The sequence below is a fragment of the Ctenopharyngodon idella genome, chromosome 24 (genome assembly GCF_019924925.1).
Source record: "Ctenopharyngodon idella isolate HZGC_01 chromosome 24, HZGC01, whole genome shotgun sequence".
In the NCBI taxonomy this organism is placed as follows: domain Eukaryota; kingdom Metazoa; phylum Chordata; class Actinopteri; order Cypriniformes; family Xenocyprididae; genus Ctenopharyngodon; species Ctenopharyngodon idella.
In genome coordinates, this window is record NC_067243.1 from 25,833,651 (window position 1) to 25,856,012 (window position 22,362).

The following is a 22,362-nucleotide window of genomic DNA, read 5'->3' on the forward strand; positions in this document are numbered from 1 at the left end:
CTTACCAACAAAACAGGATATTTTTAGTTTTTTTTTTTTTTTTTCTCTATCTTTATTTATATACTGTAGTGCTTTATACAATACAGATTGTTTCAAAGCAGCTTTAGAATTCAAACAGAATTCAATTCTGCAGTGAAGCTTCCCTAAATAAGATAATAGTAAACAGTCATTATTCAGTTGAAATCAGTTTTGGTGCTTAATGCGGTAAAATGAAGTTAATTAGTTAATTAGTGTAACTGTGTCATTTATCTCTGCTACCACAGAGAATCATGGGAAATGTAGTCAGAATTTTCTGGCAAGTTTCATCACAACAATACAAAAAAAAAAAAAAAAAAAGATCATACAAACTAAATTGTATGTTCAACATTTTTTTGATGTAAAGTCGCAACTGTCTCATCCATGTTTTATTCTTTTATTGCAAAGCAATGCAAAACAATGTTTGTTTTGACATGATGTCAAGAGTTTCAACATGTATTGATCAATCATTTACAATGAGACTAGAAACATCTATTTAACGTGTATTTAAATAAAAATAAGAAAATTTTGATGTCAATCAAGATTCCTATGGTAGCTAAGTGTAAATGAAAGGCAGTCACACTAGTTTAGTCTGAACCACTATAAAAACGTAAGGATTTCTCAAACACTGACTAGTCGCACACATGCTGGGTCAGCAGTAGCCACGGGCACTTTAAAATGCTTTATTAACATATATAGAGGCAAATATCGTCTGTGAAGTAGAGGAGATCAGGTGTGCTGCGTATGATATGAGCCTGCAATGACAAGGCTTGATATTTATTCAGACAGGCAGGAGTCCCATCAGCCCCTGCAGCCAGGATCATCCACACATATATTACTGTCAATGCCAGGTACAACTTGAAAACTACAAGCACCTTTTGTCACTTGAAAACCTGGACTGTCCCTCCTGGGCATGTTGATATGAGGCTCAGTTCTTATTGATAAAGCATGATGGTTCACATGCATATTTTTTAGAGGTTTTCTTGAACTCTAGAAGTCATATCAGGTAAAATTTGTTGAGTTTTATTGTAGGATGCAGCTGATGGCCTGCAACAATTGGTGTTGTTGACCAAGACAACAGAAAATATGCATTTCCCCGAGTTGAGATGTCTTGTTAAAATTGCCTGCCAAATTTTATTATCAGGAGATATGTGGTCATAATTCTGAGATATGTCTGGGAGGAAGCACATTATCTCTATAGAGATACATTGTCTTTGTCCTTGACCCCAGACTAAGGCAAAAACGTAACAATAGACCTTATACAACATATTTAATTTGATTTGAATATAACAGTCTGTGAGTGATAGACGTACAGTCCATTGAATATACTGTGCTGTTGTGTACTGATCTTCAGCTAACAAAACATTGAAAATATGTATTTCAAAAATTATTTAATGGAAAAAAAAAATTGGAAAACATCGGTTGTGAAAATTAGATTTAACCTAGAAATATTAAAGGAATACCTCAGTCAGAAATGATTTTGTGATATTTTTGTGAAAATTTTGGACCCCATTGACTGTATAGGGAAATATATATCCCCTCAAATGGCCAATTGAACATGTGTATCAACATCTCACTCCTTTAATCCTTTCCTCCTCCATGCCATGCCTGTCAAGAAGCACTCAAACATCATCATTTCATTGACAGATATGCCCCGGTGAAATTTGCCCCCTCCCAGCATCATGTCACCTCCTGTGCTGAGACTGTTTGGTGTTTTGTGATGCTAATGTGGCCTGTGTTGGAGAGGCGCTGACCTGAGGTGATTATGACGCTGATGTGTGTGGATAAAGCAGGAGAGAAGAGTTTTGCTGTCCACAGCGCTCACATATGAATGCATACAAGAACTCTTAAAGCCCTTTCACATAATGCATTGAGGCGTCTCTTAAAGGGTTAGTTCACCCCAAAATGAAAATTCTGTCATTACTAATTACTCACCCTCATGTCGTTCCACACCCGTAAGACCTTCGTATTCTTCAACGAGAATACTTTTTTGTGCGCCAAAAAACAAAATAACGACTTTATTCAACAATATCTAGTGATGCGCGATTTCAAAACATTGCTTCATGAAGCTTTGAAGCTTTATGAATCTTTTGTTTCGAATCAGTGGTTCGGAGCGCGTATCAAACTGCCAAAGTCACATGATTTCAGTAAACGAGGCTTCGTTATGTCATAAGTGTTTCGAAATTTCAGTGGTTCACCACTGGGGGCATGACTTTGACAGTTTGATACACGCTCTGAACCACTGATTTGAAACAAAAGATTTGTAAAGCTTCGAAGCTTCATGAAGCAGTGTTTTGAAATCACCCATCACTAGATATTGTTGAATAAAGTCTTTTTTTTTTTTTTTTTTGGCGCACAAAAAGTATTCTCGTCGCTTCATAACATTAACGTTGAACCACTGTAGTCACATGAACTGTTTTAAATACATCTTTAGTAGCTTTCTGGGCACTGAAAAGTTGTCTTGCTGGCAATGCAGGCCTCACTGAGCCATCAGATTTTATGAAAAATACCTAATTTGTGTTCTGAAGATGAATGAAGTTCTTACGGGTGTGGAACGACATGAGGGTGAGTAATTAACGACAGAATTTTCATTTTTGGGTGAACTAACCCTTTAACCAAAGTGTCATGCAGCACTTTGGCTAGTTTCAGAATACAGAATTCAGAATTTTTTTTTTTTTTTTTTTGCTTGCATGCGACTTTTTGATTCTGATTTGGGCCACTTCTACTGTATATGTGGTATCAAATCAGAAACATGTCAGATGTTTTTCATATCAGAATTCTTGTGACTTTTATGTCACTCTAGTTCAACATTCATCACAATTCTGCATTAATGGAAGTCACTCCAAAAATTGTACATACTGGTAGTTCTTTGGTCACTCAGTGAATATGGAAGACAGCAGCGACATTAGTCAGTAGTCATTAGTACTCATAAGTATTACAGTGACAGCTCTATACAAGCAAAACTTGGAGAAAAAATGAGAACAACTTTCTCCTCAACATTGTCTGCATCCACCTTATCGCCTATGCACAAATTCACTGGCTTCCCCGGCATATCACCTTATAAATGAATGTGTAAATGCTGACTTCAGTAACCTCTGTGTTTTCTTTGTTCTTTTGCACATGTGAGTCAGTTCACACTCAAATCTTATATTGAAAAGCTGTAATGTGGATTTCCCTATTCTCACAGAATTGAAAAGATTATTAAAATGTTATAGTTATCATCCTTTAATCAGTTTTTGCTTTGTTTTCCAGTAAAATTATTCAGAAAATCTTAAAACTGGCCAACTTGCCAATGAGGTATGAAAAATAAACTTCATTCAATATGTATTTTCTTTAGTCTTAAACAATTTTCTTTTCAAAAACTGCATAAAATGGTTCCCTGAGAACGGGAATTAGACACTGCGTCCTAGGATGCTTATTGGGAACGCCTCCAGCGTGACCGGTGCCTGAAGCATGTGTCTAAATATGACAATAACATTGGCTGGCAACAAGCCTATGATGTCACTACCAGTGCGACCAGAGTATAAAAAGGCGCCTATAATACACATCAACAACTTCTTTTGTCTGCAGGGGGTGTGGGCAGGCATACCCGAAGCGTGGCATTGACTTAGTGGAGCTAGGTCCAGAGTAACAATTCCATGTCCCAGAGGGTATGCACCAGCAGCTGTCGTGACTCTTTTCCCTAGGGCCAGAAACCCTGGCTACATACCCCATGGGCAGAGCTCAGGGCCTGGTATTCTTCTGAATACCTTCAAGGGAATATGGCCAAGGATAAGGAATATTCTGCCTGTCACTTCAGGGGAGACTATATCCCTGATGAGTGGAGGTCTCTGGAAAACCACTCTCAAAACGAAAGGAGACCTAGCAACACTCTAAAAAGAAAATATCATCAAGGAGGCTTGCAGAGAGTCAATGACCTGACATAGTATTTGAGTGGAACTCTAAGAACGGAGGCCTCAGCAGGATGACTCCCTAAGCGAGAGGAGGCCTAACTACGTTCTGTGCTAAGGACTGCTTACCAATGAGGCTCAAAAAAGAACCTGGCAACTTGATACTGCTATCCAAGTAGAACTCTAGGGAGTGGAGACTTCAGAAGGATGACTTTTTAGAACAAGAGGAAGCCTAGCAATGCCACCCCCTCAAAGAAAATTAACCAAGGACGCTCAGAAAGAGCCTACAACTTAGGTCAACTGTCTGTACTGAGTTCTAAAAGTGGAGGCCTCAGATGTCATGACAGTCATGATGATTCTCTAAATGGAGAGGAAACCTAGCAATGTTTCCCTAAAGGTGGTTTCGCCAGGAGGCTCACAAAAAGCTACAGTGGGTACGGAAAGTATTCAGACCCCCTTAAATTTTTCACTCTTTGTTATATTGCAGCCATTTGCTAAAATCATTTAAGTTCATTTTTTTTTCCTCATTAATGTACACACAGCACCCCATATTGACAGAAAAACACAGAATTGTTGACATTTTTGCAGATTTATTAAAAAAGAAAAACTGAAATATCACATGGTCCTAAGTATTCAGACCCTTTGCTGTGACACTCATATATTTAACTCAGGTGCTGTCCATTTCTTCTGATCATCCTTGAGATGGTTCTACACCTTCATTTGAGTCCAGCTGTGTTTGATTATACTGATTGGACTTGATTAGGAAAGCCACACACCTGTCTATATAAGACCTTACAGCTCACAGTGCATGTCAGAGCAAATGAGAATCATGAGATCAAAGGAACTGCCTGAAGAGCTCAGAGACAGAATTGTGGCAAGGCACAGATCTGGCCAAGGTTACAAAAAAATTTCTGCTGCACTTAAGGTTCCTAAGAGTAATGTATCCATAATCCTTAAATGGAAGACGTTTGGGACGACCAGAACCCTTCCTAGAGCTGGCCGTTCGGCCAAACTGAGCTATCGGGGGAGAAGAGCCTTGGTGAGAGAGGTAAAGAAGAACCCAAAGATCACTGTGGCTGAGCTCCAGAGATGCAGTCGGGAGATGGGAGAAAGTTGTAGAAAGTCAACCATCACTGCAGCCCTCCACCAGTCGGGGCTTTATGGCAGAGTGGCCCAATGGAAGCCTCTCCTCAGTGCAAGACACATGAAAGCCCGCATGGAGTTTGCTAAAAAACACCTGAAGGATTCTCTGGTCTGATGAGACCAAGATAGAACTTTTTGGCCTTAATTCTAAGCGGTATGTGTGGAGAAAACCAGGCACTGCTCATCACCTGTCCAATACAGTCCCAACAGTGAAGCATGGTGGTGGCAGCATCATGCTGTGGGGGTGTTTTTCAGCTGCAGGGACAGGACGACTGGTTGCAATCGAGGGAAAGATGAATGCGGCCAAGTACAGGGATATCCTGGATGAAAACCTTCTCCAGAGTGCTCAGGACCTCAGACTGGGCCGAAGGTTTACCTTCCAACAAGACAATGACCCTAAGCACACAGCTAAAATAACGAAGGAGTGGCTTCACAACAACTCCGTGACTGTTCTTGAATGGCCCAGCCAGAGCCCTGACTTAAACCCAATTGAGCATCTCTGGAGAGACCTAAAAATGGCTGTCCACCAACGTTTACCATCCAACCTGACAGAACTGGAGAGGATCTGCAAGGAGGAATGGCAGAGGATCCCCAAATCCAGGTGTGAAAAACTTGTTGCATCTTTCCCAAAAAGACTCATGGCTGTATTAGATCAAAAGGGTGCTTCTACTAAATACTGAGCAAAGGGTCTGAATACTTAGGACCATGTGATATTTCAGTTTTTCTTTTTTAATAAATCTGCAAAAATGTCAACAATTCTGTGTTTTTCTGTCAATATGGGGTGCTGTGTGTACATTAATGAGGGAAAAAAATGAACTTAAATGATTTTAGCAAATGGCTGCAATATGACAAAGAGTGAAAAATTTAAGGGGGTCTGAATACTTTCCGTACCCACTGTATACACAACGGCAGAGGCCTAAGCAAGATGACTTTCTAAAACGAGAGGGGGCCTAACTAAATTCTAGACTATGGACTGCTTACCAAGAAGGCTCACCAAGAGCCTGACAACTTGAAACTGCTATCCAGGCAGAGGCCTCAGCAGGACGACTCTCAAGAGCAAGAAGAAGCCTAACAATGCCCACCTTGAAGACAGTTAACCAGGGAGGCTCAAAAGAGAGCCTGCAACCTACTCCACTGCCTACGCCGAGCTCTCAGAGCAGAGGCTTCAGCATAATGACCCTCTATAATGAGAGGAAGCCTAACTACGCTCTACACTAAAATACCACCTCACCAAGGAGGCTCACAGAGAGCCACACAACTTGGACATGTTATCTTAAGCAGAGCTCTGGGGGAGCAGAGGTCTCAGCATGACGACTCACTAAATTGAGAGGAAACCTAACAACGCTTCCCTAAGGTCGGTTCCACCAAGGAGGCTCACAGAGAGCCAAAGACCTGGCGTAGCCACCCCGACCAAGCTCTAAGAATGGAGGCCTCAGCAAGACAACTTTCTGAAGTGAGAGGAAGCCTAACTACATTCTATGCTAAGGACTGCTTACCAAGGAGGCTCACAAAAGAGCCTGACAACTCGATACTGCTATCCAAGTGGAGCTCTGGAGCGGAGGCCTCAGCAGGATAACTCTAGAGTGAGAGAAGTCTGTGGCTTCAGTTCCTCAGACCTACGAGCTGTGATGATTTCTCTACAATCTCTCTTAGGCTTCCTATGTGTGCACTGCTTCGATCCCCAACCAATTCCCCCTCGGAGTAGACAGAAGGGGTCGCGGGTATTGAAGGATCCTGAACACAAAGGGGAATGAATTTATATAAGCCCTGGACTTAATCTTTGCCGCTGCGAAAATCTTGTGACCAGCGTATACTGTTTGGCAGTGCCAAAGAGGCCAGAGGGCAAGATCGGAGCATCAAGCAGAAAGGATTTCTCCCTGTCCTTTTTATTCTGACAGGTTCAACCACAGATGGCAACCGTTGCAGTTATAGAACAGCCGATAGCATTGATAATGTCTGTCTCAACTCTTGCTAAATCTAGCTCCTCAGAACAAGATGCTGCCAACAACATTCTCTTGGCCAGAACAGAGAAGGCTGAGAGCAACAGAGTTGATGAGGCTCGAGAAAGGTATTTCCCTTTCTCTAAATCATCTTCTAGCTCCACCTGCAATCCCCACGATCGAAGCCGCCACGCTGCCTCAGCAGCTACGGGACCTGAACCACGAGGAACAGATGCCTGGCTCCCATCCCCTGTAAAAAGAGCCAGGCGCAAGTGGAGCTTCCTCACTGTGAAGTGATCACAGTGAGAGCAGCCAGTTGCCTCACGAGCTGACCGAGCAAGCTCCACTCCTAAACAAATGACGCAAAGATTGTGCAAATCATTCCCCATCAAACAATTGGTGCATGACAGCACGCATCTTATCATTCACACTGACAAACGTATATGACAAACAATAGCCTTTCATTCACAGTCCACAGACATGCGGCTTCCTGAAGATAAATAAGCTGATGACGTATATTGCAGGTGTACTTTTATAGTTATCCTGGTGCATCAGTAACATCATATGACTGGCGTAGCCAATGGCATTGGCGTGATTTCACACGTGCTTCAGACACCGGCTCATGTTGGAGGCGTTCCAATAGTATCAGCAACTTACAGTTTTATTCTGCATACCAGTCTCTCAAACATCAAATAGTAAACATTTACTTGTCACACACATTTTGCATTTTGGACATGGTAATGGAAGCATTTTAATTCTATAGCAGTGAAAATTAAGTGTTAACAACATATTAAAATGTAAACAAATATGATTTATTTTACTTTGACAGACAAAACAGCATAGTACATTCTCATAGCACACTAAACAAGACCAGCTATGAGAGTACCTAAATGACCTCATAGCAATGACACTTGGACAAGGGCAGCTAATTACAGGAATACAGACACAAAGAGGCATGAGGACATTCATCACCACAATACATCCACTCTCTTTGCATTATATCATGGTTTATTAGTCCATGGATGCACTGGCATTTACAAATGACTGCTGCCTATGGAAAACAGCACATTTGCCTATATTGCTGCATACATTTCTGGGGTTTGATTCAGTGTCAAGGAGAGCTGCTCTCCATAGCTGTCGTATTTGTGGAGATTAGTCAGATAAGCACTATTTTATTCAGTTCACTGCTCTCTGACACAGCTATGAACACACATCATAGATCTTGAATGAGGCTGGTGTATGAAAACATTTTAACCTTATTTGGAATATCTTTGACAAATCGTTGAAGGTTAAAGGGGTAGTTCCAATAAAGAAGATATTTTGAATTTTGTCCAATATAAATTAAAAACCTTTTGACTGTCATTTTGCAGACAAAAACATTTGACATTTTTCAAAATATCTTCTTTTGTGTTCAGCAGAAGAAAGAAAGTCATACAGGTTTGGAATGACATGAGGGTGAGCAAATGATGACATAATTTTCATTTTTGGGTGAACTAACTCTTTAATATCCTAAATTGAGTTTAACCTGAGATTGTATGAGTCACATTTTATTATTGAAATGAATGGCAAAAGTGTCAATCAATACATTCCATTTCCATAAATAAATTAATATTTTGTGGTGCTTTGATGCAAAGCATATTAATATTCTTCATACTTTTCATATTTTCTGGATTTCATCATAACATAGAGACTTGGGGTGGACTATTTTAAGCAACCACCTACAAAACTAGCCATAACACCCTGGCAACCACCTAGAAAAACCTAGAAACCACACAGTAATGTGACTCAGCCATATCTTGGTACCAGAATATCATGGTAGACACGTGAGTGTGCACTTTTGACCCCTAAGCAACCATTTGGTTACATTATAGCAAAAGTCACAACACCCTAGAAACCAGTTACAGTGACTACCAACACCTTAAAATGAAAATTCTGTCATCATTTACTCACCATCATGTCGTTCCTAACCCATAAGACTTTCATTCATCTTCAGAACACAAATGATGATATTTTTATGCTTGTTTGAGCTTCTGTTTAGAAGACTATACAGTTTCTTCAAAAGACCTGGATTAAATCGCTTGATTCATGTGGATTTATTTTACGATCTCTTTATGAATGTTTTGGGTGAACAAATTTTCAATAGAGAGACAGAAATCTCTCATGGTTCATTAAAAGTATCTTCATTTCTGTCATGACAACTCTCAGAGTGTTTGGCATGCTAATGGATATGACAATGTTGATATGTTTGGTCTTGGCAGAATAGATTTGCTACACTGCTGCTGTACAAGACGTGCTACTGCCAATACATACACGACACGCTGCTGTGAGCAAGTAAGACATGCTGCTGCTGTATTACCAATAGCAGATATATACAGGTGGAGCTGGGGAAGGCGGAGGGTTTCTGAAAGCGTGCTGCACTGCTACAGCAAATGCCGACTAAGTATTTGAAGGTTGAGCAGCAAGCTCATTGGCTATTGATACAGCAGGAACCAATCAGCTGTGCCCTATGGAGAATGATGTAATTGTAAGCAGATTGAGTTAAAGGGTTAGTTCACCTAAAAATGAAAATTACCCCATGATTTACTTACCTTCAAGCCATCCTAGGTGTATATGACTTTCTTCTTTCAGACGAACACAATCAGAGTTATATTAAATAATGTCCTGACTTTCCTAAGTTTTATTATGGCAGTAAATAGAGGATTTTGAAGTCCAAAAAAGTGCATCCATCCATCATAAAAAATAACCACACGGCTCTGGGGGGTTAATAAAGGCCTTCTGAAGTGAAGCGATGCGTTTGTGTAAGAAAAATATTCATATTTAAAACTTTAAAAACTAAAATAATTAGCTTCCGACAGACGGCCGTCAGAATTTACGGCGAAAGAGTGAACTCTGATCTGACACAGTGACGAATGTGGAAGCACAGAGGAGAGAGCAAAACAAAACACTGGTTTTGAATTAGAAGTCTAAAACGAGAATTTTTACAAAGAAATGTTGGAGGATTTCGTTATAAGTAAAAAGGAGCTTGAGTTTGTTGCACAGCCCTATTTGTTTGATCCGCGAGAGGCGACTAAGCTTACGGTACTCCTAGTCGACGTGCGTACGTGCCATCTGCCAGAAGCCAGTTTTTAAAGTTTTAAATATGGATTTTTTTTTTTTACACATTCTATTTAATGTCATTATAAAGCTTAGGAGAGCCAGGACATTATTTAATATAACTAATGTGTATAAGTCATATACACCTAGGATGGCTTGAGGGTGAGTAAATCATGGGGTATTTTTCATTTTTGGGTGAACTATCACTTTAAGAACCTATTAGTCTGCGCCATCTAGAGTTTCATGACAGAACTTTTGTATTTGTGGTTTGCATGGGAACAAAAGTCTTTTGGATTTGGAACATCATGAGTGCAAGTAATTGATAAGAAAAATTGACTACAAAATTTTAATTTTTGGGTGAACTAAACCTTTATGGCTGGAGTACACTACATGACATTTACCCATATTTCCCTCCAATATACAGTCTGCGCATGTCAACACTATACAGGGCTAGTTGGAGTTGGCAGATTCCACAAAATATTGAGAAGTGTATGACTGGAACAGACTATGATTTTTCAGCTTCAGATTATGAATTCATCCAGTGGAGGATATCAAACATGTTTGATATTTGGAACTGATTTTAGAACACATTCAGATTTCATTTCTTATGCATCTTCTAACAACAAGGAACATGTTGAGTTTGTTGTGAAAGTCGTTTAGTGTATGATTCCCAGTTTTTCTCTGTAAGCAAATTTGGCAAGTGTATGATGCCTAGTTCAAATCTGTTCAGATTCTAAAAGTTGTGTAGTGTATTCCAACTAACACTAACAATCACTTAAACATTGTGCTGCTGAGTTTTGCAAAGGTCACTCAAAATGTAGTAAAAGTCTAGTAAATATTGAAACTACTGTATTGTTCATTTTAAATGAATAAAGCTGAACTGGGAACTATAGAACTGCATAAATTAATAATGAAAGTGAATAATTAACTCCAACTTAATGTCATTAATATAATTGAATGAAATAATTGAATGAAAATAAAAGGTTTTTTTTTTAAAGAGCTAAATGATAATGAACTAAAATCAATCAAAGGGTCAGCAAAGGTTCTCTACTACCATATTTGGGATACAATCCCCTCTGTGTGTGTCACAATCAAAAAATGGCAAACTCAGCTGTCCCGTGCGTGTTATTTTGTTATATAGCAGCGCTGACTGATCCCATGGTCATCAAAGAGTCCACACAGCGTTTATGATCAGATATGATCTGAGCCATACGGATGCCTCACACAATGCCATAATCACAGTGTTATCAATAGTCGGGTTTGGGCTGGATACCTTTAAGCCCTGCTGGAGATTTGGCCGTTGCTCTGTTATTGAATATTTCCATTGTCAGGCCAACAAAAGTGTGATGATCACAGGCAAAATGCTTACACAGGAAATTCTTTCTTTGCATTGTAAACAGTGGTTGATGTCAGCAGTTTTGAACAGAAATATGTGATGATTGGAAAAGCGCTGTTTTGTTCCTCTGTGATGAGTTCTTAGAAAAAGCTGTCCGGGCCGTGGACAGTTCGATGGCTCTTGTGTCACTCTCTGTTTTTTATGTCACTCTCCTTCCTTTAACACATGGAAAAGGGTTACACATTTTTTTGCAACCTAATTCAGCAAAATATGTTCTAAGAAAGATTCCATTACATAGCAATGAAACTAACTTGTGTTTTGACTTCTAATCTAATGTCTGTGTCTGAAATTATTGTAATATTGCTGTCACAACACAATACAGTCCCTTTGACAAGTTGTTTGAGTAAAAATCTATTTACATAATAAATAAATGTAAATAAGGGTAGTATATGGGTCATTGACGAATAAGGTTTTTAAAAGTGTAAAAAAACCTAATGGAGATATAATTAATTTTAAAGTTTTATTAAGTGTTAGCAATGAGATTATGTGGTTTTTATAATAAATTAACACTGCTTTTGTCATTTTTTACAAGATGGACAAAATTTGTCACCAAAAAAGTCATTCGGTTTAACCAAATGACACGTTTGGTTATACCAAATGACGATATTTTCAAACAATGCTAACAGGCTAATAATGCTAACGGATATCTCGCTAGCTAGCAAGTTAGCTTGCTAGCTATCTATAAAAAGGACAACCAAACATTTTATATTTAGTACAAGTTTTTAAAATATTACATTTTCCATGTTTTATAGTGACCATGTGGTCCTTTGCAGGTGTCTGAATGTCACATCCTGTCACATGATATTAACCGCATGATTTGATCCAGAATGGTCCCTTTATATTGGTTACTCCAAATGACACCAATGAAATTCATTTTTCCGGACATTCTTTCTCATAACAAAGCAACGACTTCTACACATAATTTTAATACCATTTTTCACAATGTGGATATATGATGTTATAAAAATAAAAAATATACAGTGGGTACGGAAAGTATTCAGACCCCCTTAAATTTTTCACTCTTTGTCATATTGCAGCCATTTGCTAAAATCATTTAAGTTCATTTTTTTCCCTCATTAATGTACACACAGCACCCCATATTGACAGAAAAACACAGAATTGTTGACATTTTTGCAGATTTATTAAAAAAGAAAAACTGAAATATCACATGGTCCTAAGTATTCAGACCCTTTGCTCAGTATTTAGTAGAAGCACCCTTTTGATCTAATACAGCCATGAGTCTTTTTGGGAAAGATGCAACAAGTTTTTCACACCTGGATTTGGGGATCCTCTGCCATTCCTCCTTGCAGATCCTCTCCAGTTCTGTCAGGTTGGATGGTAAACGTTGGTGGACAGCCATTTTTAGGTCTCTCCAGAGATGCTCAATTGGGTTTAAGTCAGGGCTCTGGCTGGGCCATTCAAGAACAGTCACGGAGTTGTTGTGAAGCCACTCCTTCGTTATTTTAGCTGTGTGCTTAGGGTCATTGTCTTGTTGGAAGGTAAACCTTCGGCCCAGTCTGAGGTCCTGAGCACTCTGGAGAAGGTTTTCATCCAGGATATCCCTGTACTTGGCCGCATTCATCTTTCCCTCAATTGCAACCAGTCGTCCTGTCCCTGCAGCTGAAAAACACCCCCACAGCATGATGCTGCCACCACCATGCTTCACTGTTGGGACTGTATTGGACAGGTGATGAGCAGTGCCTGGTTTTCTCCACACATACCGCTTAGAATTAAGGCCAAAAAGTTCTATCTTGGTCTCATCAGACCAGAGAATCCTTCAGGTGTTTTTTAGCAAACTCCATGCGGGCTTTCATGTGTCTTGCACTGAGGAGAGGCTTCCATTGGGCCACTCTGCCATAAAGCCCCGACTGGTGGAGGGCTGCAGTGATGGTTGACTTTCTACAACTTTCTCCCATCTCCCGACTGCATCTCTGGAGCTCAGCCACAGTGATCTTTGGGTTCTTCTTTACCTCTCTCACCAAGGCTCTTCTCCCCCGATAGCTCAGTTTGGCCGAACGGCCAGCTCTAGGAAGGGTTCTGGTCGTCCCAAACGTCTTCCATTTAAGGATTATGGATACATTACTCTTAGGAACCTTAAGTGCAGCAGAAATTTTTTTGTAACCTTGGCCAGATCTGTGCCTTGCCACAATTCTGTCTCTGAGCTCTTCAGGCAGTTCCTTTGATCTCATGATTCTCATTTGCTCTGACATGCACTGTGAGCTGTAAGGTCTTATATAGACAGGTGTGTGGCTTTCCTAATCAAGTCCAATCAGTATAATCAAACACAGCTGGACTCAAATGAAGGTGTAGAACCATCTCAAGGATGATCAGAAGAAATGGACAGCACCTGAGTTAAATATACGAGTGTCACAGCAAAGGGTCTGAATACTTAGGACCATGTGATATTTCAGTTTTTCTTTTTTAATAAATCTGCAAAAATGTCAACAATTCTGTGTTTTTCTGTCAATATGGGGTGCTGTGTGTACATTAATGAGGAAAAAAAATGAACTTAAATGATTTTAGCAAATGGCTGCAATATAACAAAGAGTGAAAAATTTAAGGGGGTCTGAATACTTTCCGTACCCACTGTATACATTAATTACATTTTAAGATATTTTAATCACAAATGAAATGGCTGTATTGGCCTTTGGACGGTTAAACCGAATTACATTTGACACTTCAAAATCTTTAAAATACCTTTATATGTAGCAAAATATAATTCAAACCTTTTGGATTCAATAGAAGAGATCTAGTTGTACTACCTTACATACTTTGGATGTCATATCTTTTGTTTTTTATTATTATTAAGCCCTTTGGACAAAAAAATGACCCGTCACATCATTGACAATGAACTGTTTATTCAAGAAATGTTTCATACTTAAAGCGAAATACTTTCATATTGTAATTGTCATATCTGTTTTAGGAAAAGCTCAAGCTACCATTTTGGCAACACCTATGTATCTGGGAGATCTGGGGATGTAAAACATCAACTAAACCCTATATCTTCACCCAGTTCACTGTTCAGGTCTTTATCCACCTGCTTACACCTCCAGTGCCTCCCATCTGTTTGAATCAGATATGTATCTGGAGAGCTTTGTACTCCCTTGAGCTTCATTCTAGCCGTTTGCTCATTTTATAATGCTAATGGTGGCAGCCGGGATGGTGTTGGGTTCCCGTCAGCTGGTGTGGAGTGTTTAATGGACTTTGACAGTTAAGAGGGCATATCTTATTCACTGAGGGATTTAGTATGTAATATTATTGTGGTGAGACTCAATGGATATATTACTCAACAGACTTCAGTGAGTCAGATGTTTTTGGTCATACTAAAGCAACTCTGCACACAATGGACCACTCATTTGTATGCCCTAATAGTTTTAATAATGTTATCAAGACTACATCTGACAAGCCCTAATAAGGTCAAGTGACACCATAACAGCACCATTAAAGTAATCTGTTGGACATTTTTGGAGGTTTTTTGGGTAAAATGAGGAAGAAAACTCAATAGGGGCAACTCCCTCTGACTGGCAGCTACGGGAAATACAATTATAAAAGTAGCCATATCATAACACAATTGCCATGACAACTACCACAGTAAAACAACCACAACATTCAAAATGTTCTAATAAAGCATTTTATCACAGAAATCCACACAAGAAACGCTAAACCATTGCTGACCATCTGTCTGTATGGTTTACAGACATGAGGTAGAGCTGATGAGTCGTACCTGCTCGATGAATGGCCTCTATTATTCTATTTGGTTGTAGAAGTATCATCTTCCATTGGCAAAGATCATTGCGTATTAACACAATGTGTTATTATTGGTAAGTTTATTGAAATGTAAATGCAGAGGACAAGGTGACCTAGATTTTTATCAGTAGAGAAAATGCATGAATTCTGCTTGTGTGGAAGTAGGGAAAGAATCATTTCTTTGTTAAAAGTAAATCACTGGAAGAGGAGACAGGTGTTTGAAAGTATACACACTCATATTGTACAACTTAAAGTAAAATATAATGATTAATTCAAAAGCACACTCCTTTTATTAATCGATTGGGAAGTGAAATGATTGTGCTTTGTATAAGCCAAATGACAGTTAAAATGTTGCCATAACATTCAAGACATGTTGCCACAACATGAACTGACGTCATACATAAGTTCCTTCAATGTAACAATTTAAATGTACAGTGTTTTAAAGATACAAAAATAAAAACAGTTTTAGTATGGTTTAGTCTTGTTTACATTAATAATGTAAATACTGTAAGCATAAATAGAACACACAATTCAAGCACAAATGATATTAATGTGAAACACTGATTGATAAATAGTTTTTGATAAAGAAATAGGGATTCATTTCTCCATTAAATAATGCAAATGTACCTCATTACAAAACCTATTACAACCAAGTGTTTAGCAAATGCTCTACATGAATACCTTCAATTTTTAAAAAAAATCTTAAATGCTATAAAGTAATAGATCATAGCTGCGTATTAACAATACTTAATATCTTCCTCAGCAAAACAACAACAAAAAAGCATCAAATTAATTTATACAATACAATCAACACTACTTCACTTCTGAAGATCTACCCAAACTAGGCAACATTAACCAACAGCGGAATTTTTAATAACGTCACTACATAGGGTACACTTGTACAAAAAAACTAATGAAACAGCACGCCTATGAAATTGCATCACATTTAAATTGCATCCTAAAAGACGAAATTCAATCCGCCGCTGTTGTTTTATTGTCTTCAACCAATTGGCGGAAATGAAACGCTGCACCATTTTCGCTCAATCTCTCAAGCCAAGGTAAAGCTCTGCTGAGTTGTAATTTTTCTAAGTTTTCCAGATGCCCAGCAGAAATTGACAGGTGAGGTATGGCACCATTCTGAATTACAGGTATTTCATTTGTCCTCACACCCAAACCACTAGCGAGAGAGGTATACTGGCTCCAGAGACCTATGGAGTTCCCGTTACGCACTTTATCCATAACATCTTTAGGGGGAGCGTCTTGAAATCGCTCGGAATTAGATCTAAGGAATGGACCATCAAGCCTGCGACCTCGTCGGGCTGGAGAACTGCTCCACATGTGAGTTCCCATATGAACCTAGATGGAAAACAGGATGGAAATTGGAAGTAGATAGTTGGTCATAAGGTATCTGGGATAATACAACTGATTCCATACAAAGCAAACAATACAAACTGGCAATCAGTGATGGAACACCTTTAACAACCTTGAAATGGTGTACCTTCAAATTTCCTTTAGTGGTAAATGCACGTCCACATATGTTGCAGGCAAAGGGTTTCTCACCAGTGTGGGTTCTTTCATGAATCTGCAGTGCACTTGAAGAAGAGAAGGTCTTCCCACAAGTGTGGCAGAAGTGCTGTTTAGCTGTTCGCCGAGGTGGTGTTGCTGTTAATGTTGGTGTAGAGAGTTCAGGTAATGTGGAAGCTGTTGAGCTAACTATACCTGTGGGTGAATCTTTAGGATCTTTTTTAATGAGCCCATTGTGTTCAATTCTTTTTATTGGTTCCATGGAGGGTAGAAACTGGTTTGGTGGAAAAATCAGGATCTGATTTGCTGGCTCAAACAACTGTGAAGGTAAGTCTCGCATCTGGTGGGTAAGCATGTGCTGTTTAAGGTTACCCTTGGTTGAGAACCCTCTGTTGCATGCAGTGCAGATGAATGGGCGCTCTTTGGTGTGACTTCGATAGTGAATATCTAAAGCACTTTGACAGGCAAACGTCTTGTTGCAAATATCACAAACATTGCTTTTTAGGGATCCCCGCTCATTGAAGGGTAAAATCATGGTCATGCTATCTTTTGGTATATCTCCAGATGTTCCGTCAAGTAAACTAGACACTGTAAGATTAGGCTGTAGGCTTGAGTTGTTTGATTCAGGAGATTTCAGATTTCTGTCAGTTGTAGTGTATCCTTGCATTTCATAAGCAGAGCAATTGGGGGAGGAAGGGTTCCAGGAGGGTTTTGCCTCAATGATGGTCGAAATCCTCCTTAAACTCTCATGGTCCCTATTTAGTGAAGATGATCTCTGGGTTAAGCAGTCTCTATCCACTGATCCATTCCCCATAGTCAACTTATGGATGTTTGACAAATTCTCCGCATCTGTAATCTGACTCTCTGACTCAGTTGCTCTGGCAAACACAGAAGAAGCAGTTGAAGAACATAGACTGTCCGGTAAAGAGTCTTGGTATTTTGAATCGGATACACCTTCCATAATGTCTATGTCCTCATTGGGGAAGACATCCACTTCCAAGGTCCTACCATCTACAGAGTCAGTGTCCTGGTCCATGGGTTCTGCACAGCTGTCATGCAGTGGGACATTAGGGATATGACCACCCATATGCATGTGGATATGCTGCTGTAGAACCATTGCATTTGTAAACTTTTCTTGGCATATGGGGCAAGAATGCTGTATTCTAAGAGGTGGCATGGAACGATGAATGCTATAGTGTGTCTTCAGATTGCCCTTAGTTGTAAAAGCCCGTCCACACACTCTGCATTTGAATGGCCTCTCTCCGGTATGGGTGCGGTAATGCATTTTAAGGGCACTTTGACAGCTAAGAACCCGGTGGCAGATTCCACACTCATTAGGGTCAGTAGACCTCTTGTCAATGTTCTCCACCAACTGCTCCAGCTTTGAAGTCTCAGATGCTCCAGGGGGATTTGGAAGACTTCCAAAAAGAAATTTGGTTTCAAGCTGCTCCGATTTTAGCTCAGTTATTAAGCTTGTATTGACAGAGGTATTAATAGCAATGTCGTATTTTGAACCTTCCCCTGAGGAGCTTAGTAAGGTAGCGATACTCAAGGGTTGTGTAACCTCTTGAAATTTCTCATTTGAAGTTAGAGGAGGACTACTACCAAACTGCCCATTACTTCTCTCACACACCTCACTGACAACAGGAGTATGAGGTTTGGTTATTGATACGCTTTCCTCCTCTTTTTTAATGATGGGTGGAAGACTTGGCAAAGATGATGGAAGCATAAAGCCAAGTGAGTTACCCACTAAAGGTTTACTATCCAACCAGTTAGGAGCAGGATTCTCAGGAGGCAGAGACATGCCATATGGAATACCTGTGCTGGTTAGGACATTATCTAAATGCTCTGGAACTGGATAAGGATTCATTAGTATGTTAGGATACTTCTCCTTGTGACGTTGGAAATGGACTTTGAGATTTCCACGGGTGGAAAATCGATTCCCACATATATTACATTTGTAGGGTCGCTCTCCAGTGTGAGACCGCAGGTGTATTTGCAAAGCACTATCACTTCCAAATACTTTGGCACAGAACCTGCATTTGTGCTTGAATATACAATCTTCAGATTGCCTCTTGTGTTCACATAAACTCACATTGAGAGGTTTGACTTTTCTATGTTGGGCGAGGGCAGTCAAAGCATTCAGGTCCTCTACAATTGCCCCAATACTAGGCAAGGAGTTTTCAAACTTATGAAAGATGTTTTGTTTATGGGGCAGTTTGAGTTTGTTTAGAATCCCATCTGCAAATGAAGCAGGAGATGGTGAAGGTGTTTTTAAATTAGCTGTGCCATCAACTTTATCACTGACTGTGTTACCTTGCAAAGATTGATTACTACACCGATCACTACCAACCTTTGATGGCAAAGGGTTGTCTCTATTTTTATCAGTCATTTGGGAGTTTCCTTTTTCACCTCTTAAACCATCTTGGTTGTTTTGTGAAATAACATGTTTAGACTGTTTAGCATTAGCAGTTAGGTTTTCCACTAGCCCAGCAGCTGCTGTGAGTTGTTCTGAGAGGTGTGAGCTGAGTTTTATCAGTGAACTGGTTTGAGACAGACCATTGTAGGTGTTTGTGGCCAAAGGTGTATCAGAATTTTGGGTTACTAATAACGATATTTGGTGTCGAATTTCTTCTATTAGTTTTAGTTGCTGCACCTGCTGTTCCTGCAGTGATAACAGCTGCTCAATCAAACTAGAGGAGGCCATTTTGATGTTGCTAGAGTTCCTGCAACTTGTCTTTGGATTCAAACTAGTTTCCTGTGAGAACTGAGCAACAGCAACTTTGGTGTTTTCTAGGTTCTCAATGAAGACATTGCTATTAATGGCTGATAATTTACATAACTCAAGTAAGGTACTCTCTTGAGGTAGTAAAGCTGAGTATGTGGAGCTAAAGCCATCAGCATAGTTTTCGTTATCATGATGTAAATTAGACTTTTTGGCAACATCATGACTGCTGTTTTGAAATATGTGTAAGGATTCGTCAACATCCACTGATGTTTTGCCATTAGAAAAGTCACAATGTTCCTCTGTACTGTCATTACTTGTCACTTCATTCAAATGCTCCTCAGTGTTGAAGAATGATGAATTGATTGTGAGGCCAGAAGGTGGAGAATCTAGGCTTTCGTTTTCACTTACTATTAGAACTAACTGGTCTTTTGAACAGTCTTTCTGATGTTGATAGAGGTCTGTTATACTGGAAAATTCAGCACAGCATTGTTCACACATATGGACATCGTGGGTTGGAGTGGGGTCATTCTCCATCATATGATCTGAATATCAAGAAGAAAAAAATAAATTTGTAGAGCATATTAGATAGCAACTTAATGTAAACTTAAAGTGTTAGTTCAAATTTGGACTAAACCTCTTAATTCATATGGATTAGTTTTACATTCTCTTTATGAACTTTTTGAAGAGTAAAAAGTGGTAGTTGCGTAGTCTGCCAATGTGGAGGGAAAGAAATCGCGAAGAATTCATTAAAAATATCTTCATTTGTGTTTCGAAGATGAACGAAAGTCTTACGGGTTTGGAACGAAATGAGGGTGAGTAAATGATGACAGAATTTTCGATTTTGGGTGAACTAACCCTTTAAAACTTAGCAAAAGACAACACAGTAGCACAGACGTAACACAATACATGACTTTGTCACAAAATAAAATTCAAATTACTATATAGTTATCAAGTAATAATAATTTACAAATAATCTTGTAGCAAAATCTTCTTAAATTTCACAATAACTTTATGCCATTTTAAGCATCTTGTAAATATCTCCAAAATACACTTTGTATTTCATTGGCATTTCCAGAATGATCTCAAATTCATTGAATAGAACACCTTTGTTTCAAGTGCATATTTAAGATAGCTACACAGGTTAGGTTTTACATTTTAATGATAAAACTTGCATATAATGAAAGTAAATTTTGATCCATTACATTCACTATGACCTCATACAGCTTTCTGCAACAGCCAGCAATATAACACATCACAGCAGTGAGTTGTAACAAAACAGGCCTCTAATGTGTGTGTGTGTGTGTGTGTGTGTATGTGTGTTTCAGCATTAGAAATGAAAGGGTCCAGCAAACACTTTGAAAAGCTGATTTCAGAAAAGAAGGTTCATCTGTAAGGTTTGTTTTTAATGGTTATTTCATTTCACACATCGGCTATGTCACTAAATTTTAACAGCATGAACCTTCTATTAATAGGGTACAACAATGAGTTTTTTTTTTTTTTTTTTTTTTGAGTTTGAGTTTTTTTTTTTTTTTTTAACAACCATGGTCTGCGTAATTTTATTATTTTCTAGCAATAAACATTAAATAAACATCAAAATTATTCAATTGATGAATAATTATTCAAACTGATGGGGAAAAAACAGAATGGATAACAGGACTGTTAGCAACAGAGTTGTAAACTAGCCTAAATTTAACTAGCCCCATTCAGTCAGTCAAGTTACAATTTGTGTACAAATTTAGAAATTTTATAATTAGAATATTTAATTGTTTTAACGCCTTGTAAAGTCCAAATGGGTGTCACAATTTTTAATGGAATGTTACATTTTTAAAAGAGTGAAAATAATAGAACTATTTTAAAAACAAGATTTTTCATATTGTTACAGATTAAGTTGTAATGACACTTTTGAATTCAATATCAGTTCATGCAGTGATTAACTGATGTCTAGCCTACTACAGATCATATATTGACTGACTGACTGATGTAGTTGTGAGAATCCTGGAAATAAAACTGAGTTATCCGTGCTAAACAAAAAAGTGTTGTACTCATTTACTTTTTTCAAACATACATTTGCGCGTTTTGATCAAACTTTCAGAAAGCGATATAAAACTTACCGATGAGCACGTACTGTGGCTTAGCCTGTTTCCTCCGGGACATGCTGGAATAAAACCTGTTTATCTCCCTGAAGAATCCACAAGTGTCCTTTCATCCAAATTTTTCACTGTCAATCCAAAAGCATCCTTGTCAGTGAGCCCCGGTCAGGGCTGAATCTACCGCGAAACTGTTTACGTATTCATCATAACTAGAAATAAGTTAGCAGAAATGAAGTTTCTATGATCACACAGGGATGAGGTAAAGACAGTGATGTCAACAGAGCGGTATTAAATGAGTTATAAACGAAAGTCGTTCATACATCACCGCACTGTCGATCACAATATCCAAATTAAACACATTCCCACAACTCAAAACATGACAACTGTAAGACCGCAAATCCATGAGGAAATTCTTTGACAGCGTTGGGAGAGTTCAGCCCCGCCCTTCGGTATTCCTATTGGCCAACACCTTTCACAGTCACGCCCATCGATGACCCTATTGGTCAGTGTGTTTCAGTTCGGCGTAGACTGTGCTCATGAAAGCGTGTAGAGAGCATGAATCAGTGGCTGGTAATGTAAAGGATTAATGCTTCACCACCAGTAACACAAAACCACAGTGATTTATCATGGTAAAACTTTATATTATAACTTTCATTAAGACGTCATTTACAAACATAATCATGTTAAACATATCAGTAGTTCCAGAGGGTAAATTACTAGCTACTAATTACATCTTCAACAGTAACTAGATTACTGTACTAATCACTCTCTCTAAAAAGTATTGCTTACTTACTAA

At 38.9% G+C, this 22,362-nt stretch overlaps 1 protein-coding gene across 2 annotated transcripts; it reads right to left on the bottom strand.

Annotated features, from left to right (window-relative positions):
- Window positions 1-14,416: 14,416 nt before the first annotated feature.
- sall1b (spalt-like transcription factor 1b) lies at window positions 14,417-21,949 on the bottom strand. 2 transcript variants are annotated; one of them, XM_051884970.1, is made up of 3 exons: window positions 21,588-21,949; window positions 16,723-20,018; window positions 14,417-16,580 (listed from the first exon to the last, which is right to left on the bottom strand). In XM_051884970.1, the coding sequence occupies exons 1-3, from the start codon at window positions 21,628-21,630 to the stop codon at window positions 16,197-16,199; spliced, it is 3,723 nt and encodes a 1,240-aa protein (XP_051740930.1). In that variant the 5' UTR covers window positions 21,631-21,949; the 3' UTR covers window positions 14,417-16,196. The 2 variants fall into 2 exon arrangements, with proteins under 2 accessions (XP_051740930.1, XP_051740931.1); XM_051884971.1 differs by having other exon boundaries at window positions 16,386-16,580; window positions 16,785-20,018.
- Between the last annotated feature and the right edge of the window lie 413 nt (window positions 21,950-22,362).

Excerpts from the sequence above, each read along its gene's own strand:
- sall1b (XM_051884970.1), bottom strand. The coding sequence starts at position 21,630 with ATGTCCCGGAGGAAACAGGCTAAGCCACAGTACGTGCTCATCG. Across the intron at positions 20,019-21,587 it reads GCCACAGTACGTGCTCATCG|ATCATATGATGGAGAATGAC; the intron begins GTAAGTTTTATA and ends CTTGATATTCAG. Across the intron at positions 16,581-16,722 it reads CCACTAAAGGAAATTTGAAG|GTTCATATGGGAACTCACAT; the intron begins GTACACCATTTC and ends TTTTCCATCTAG.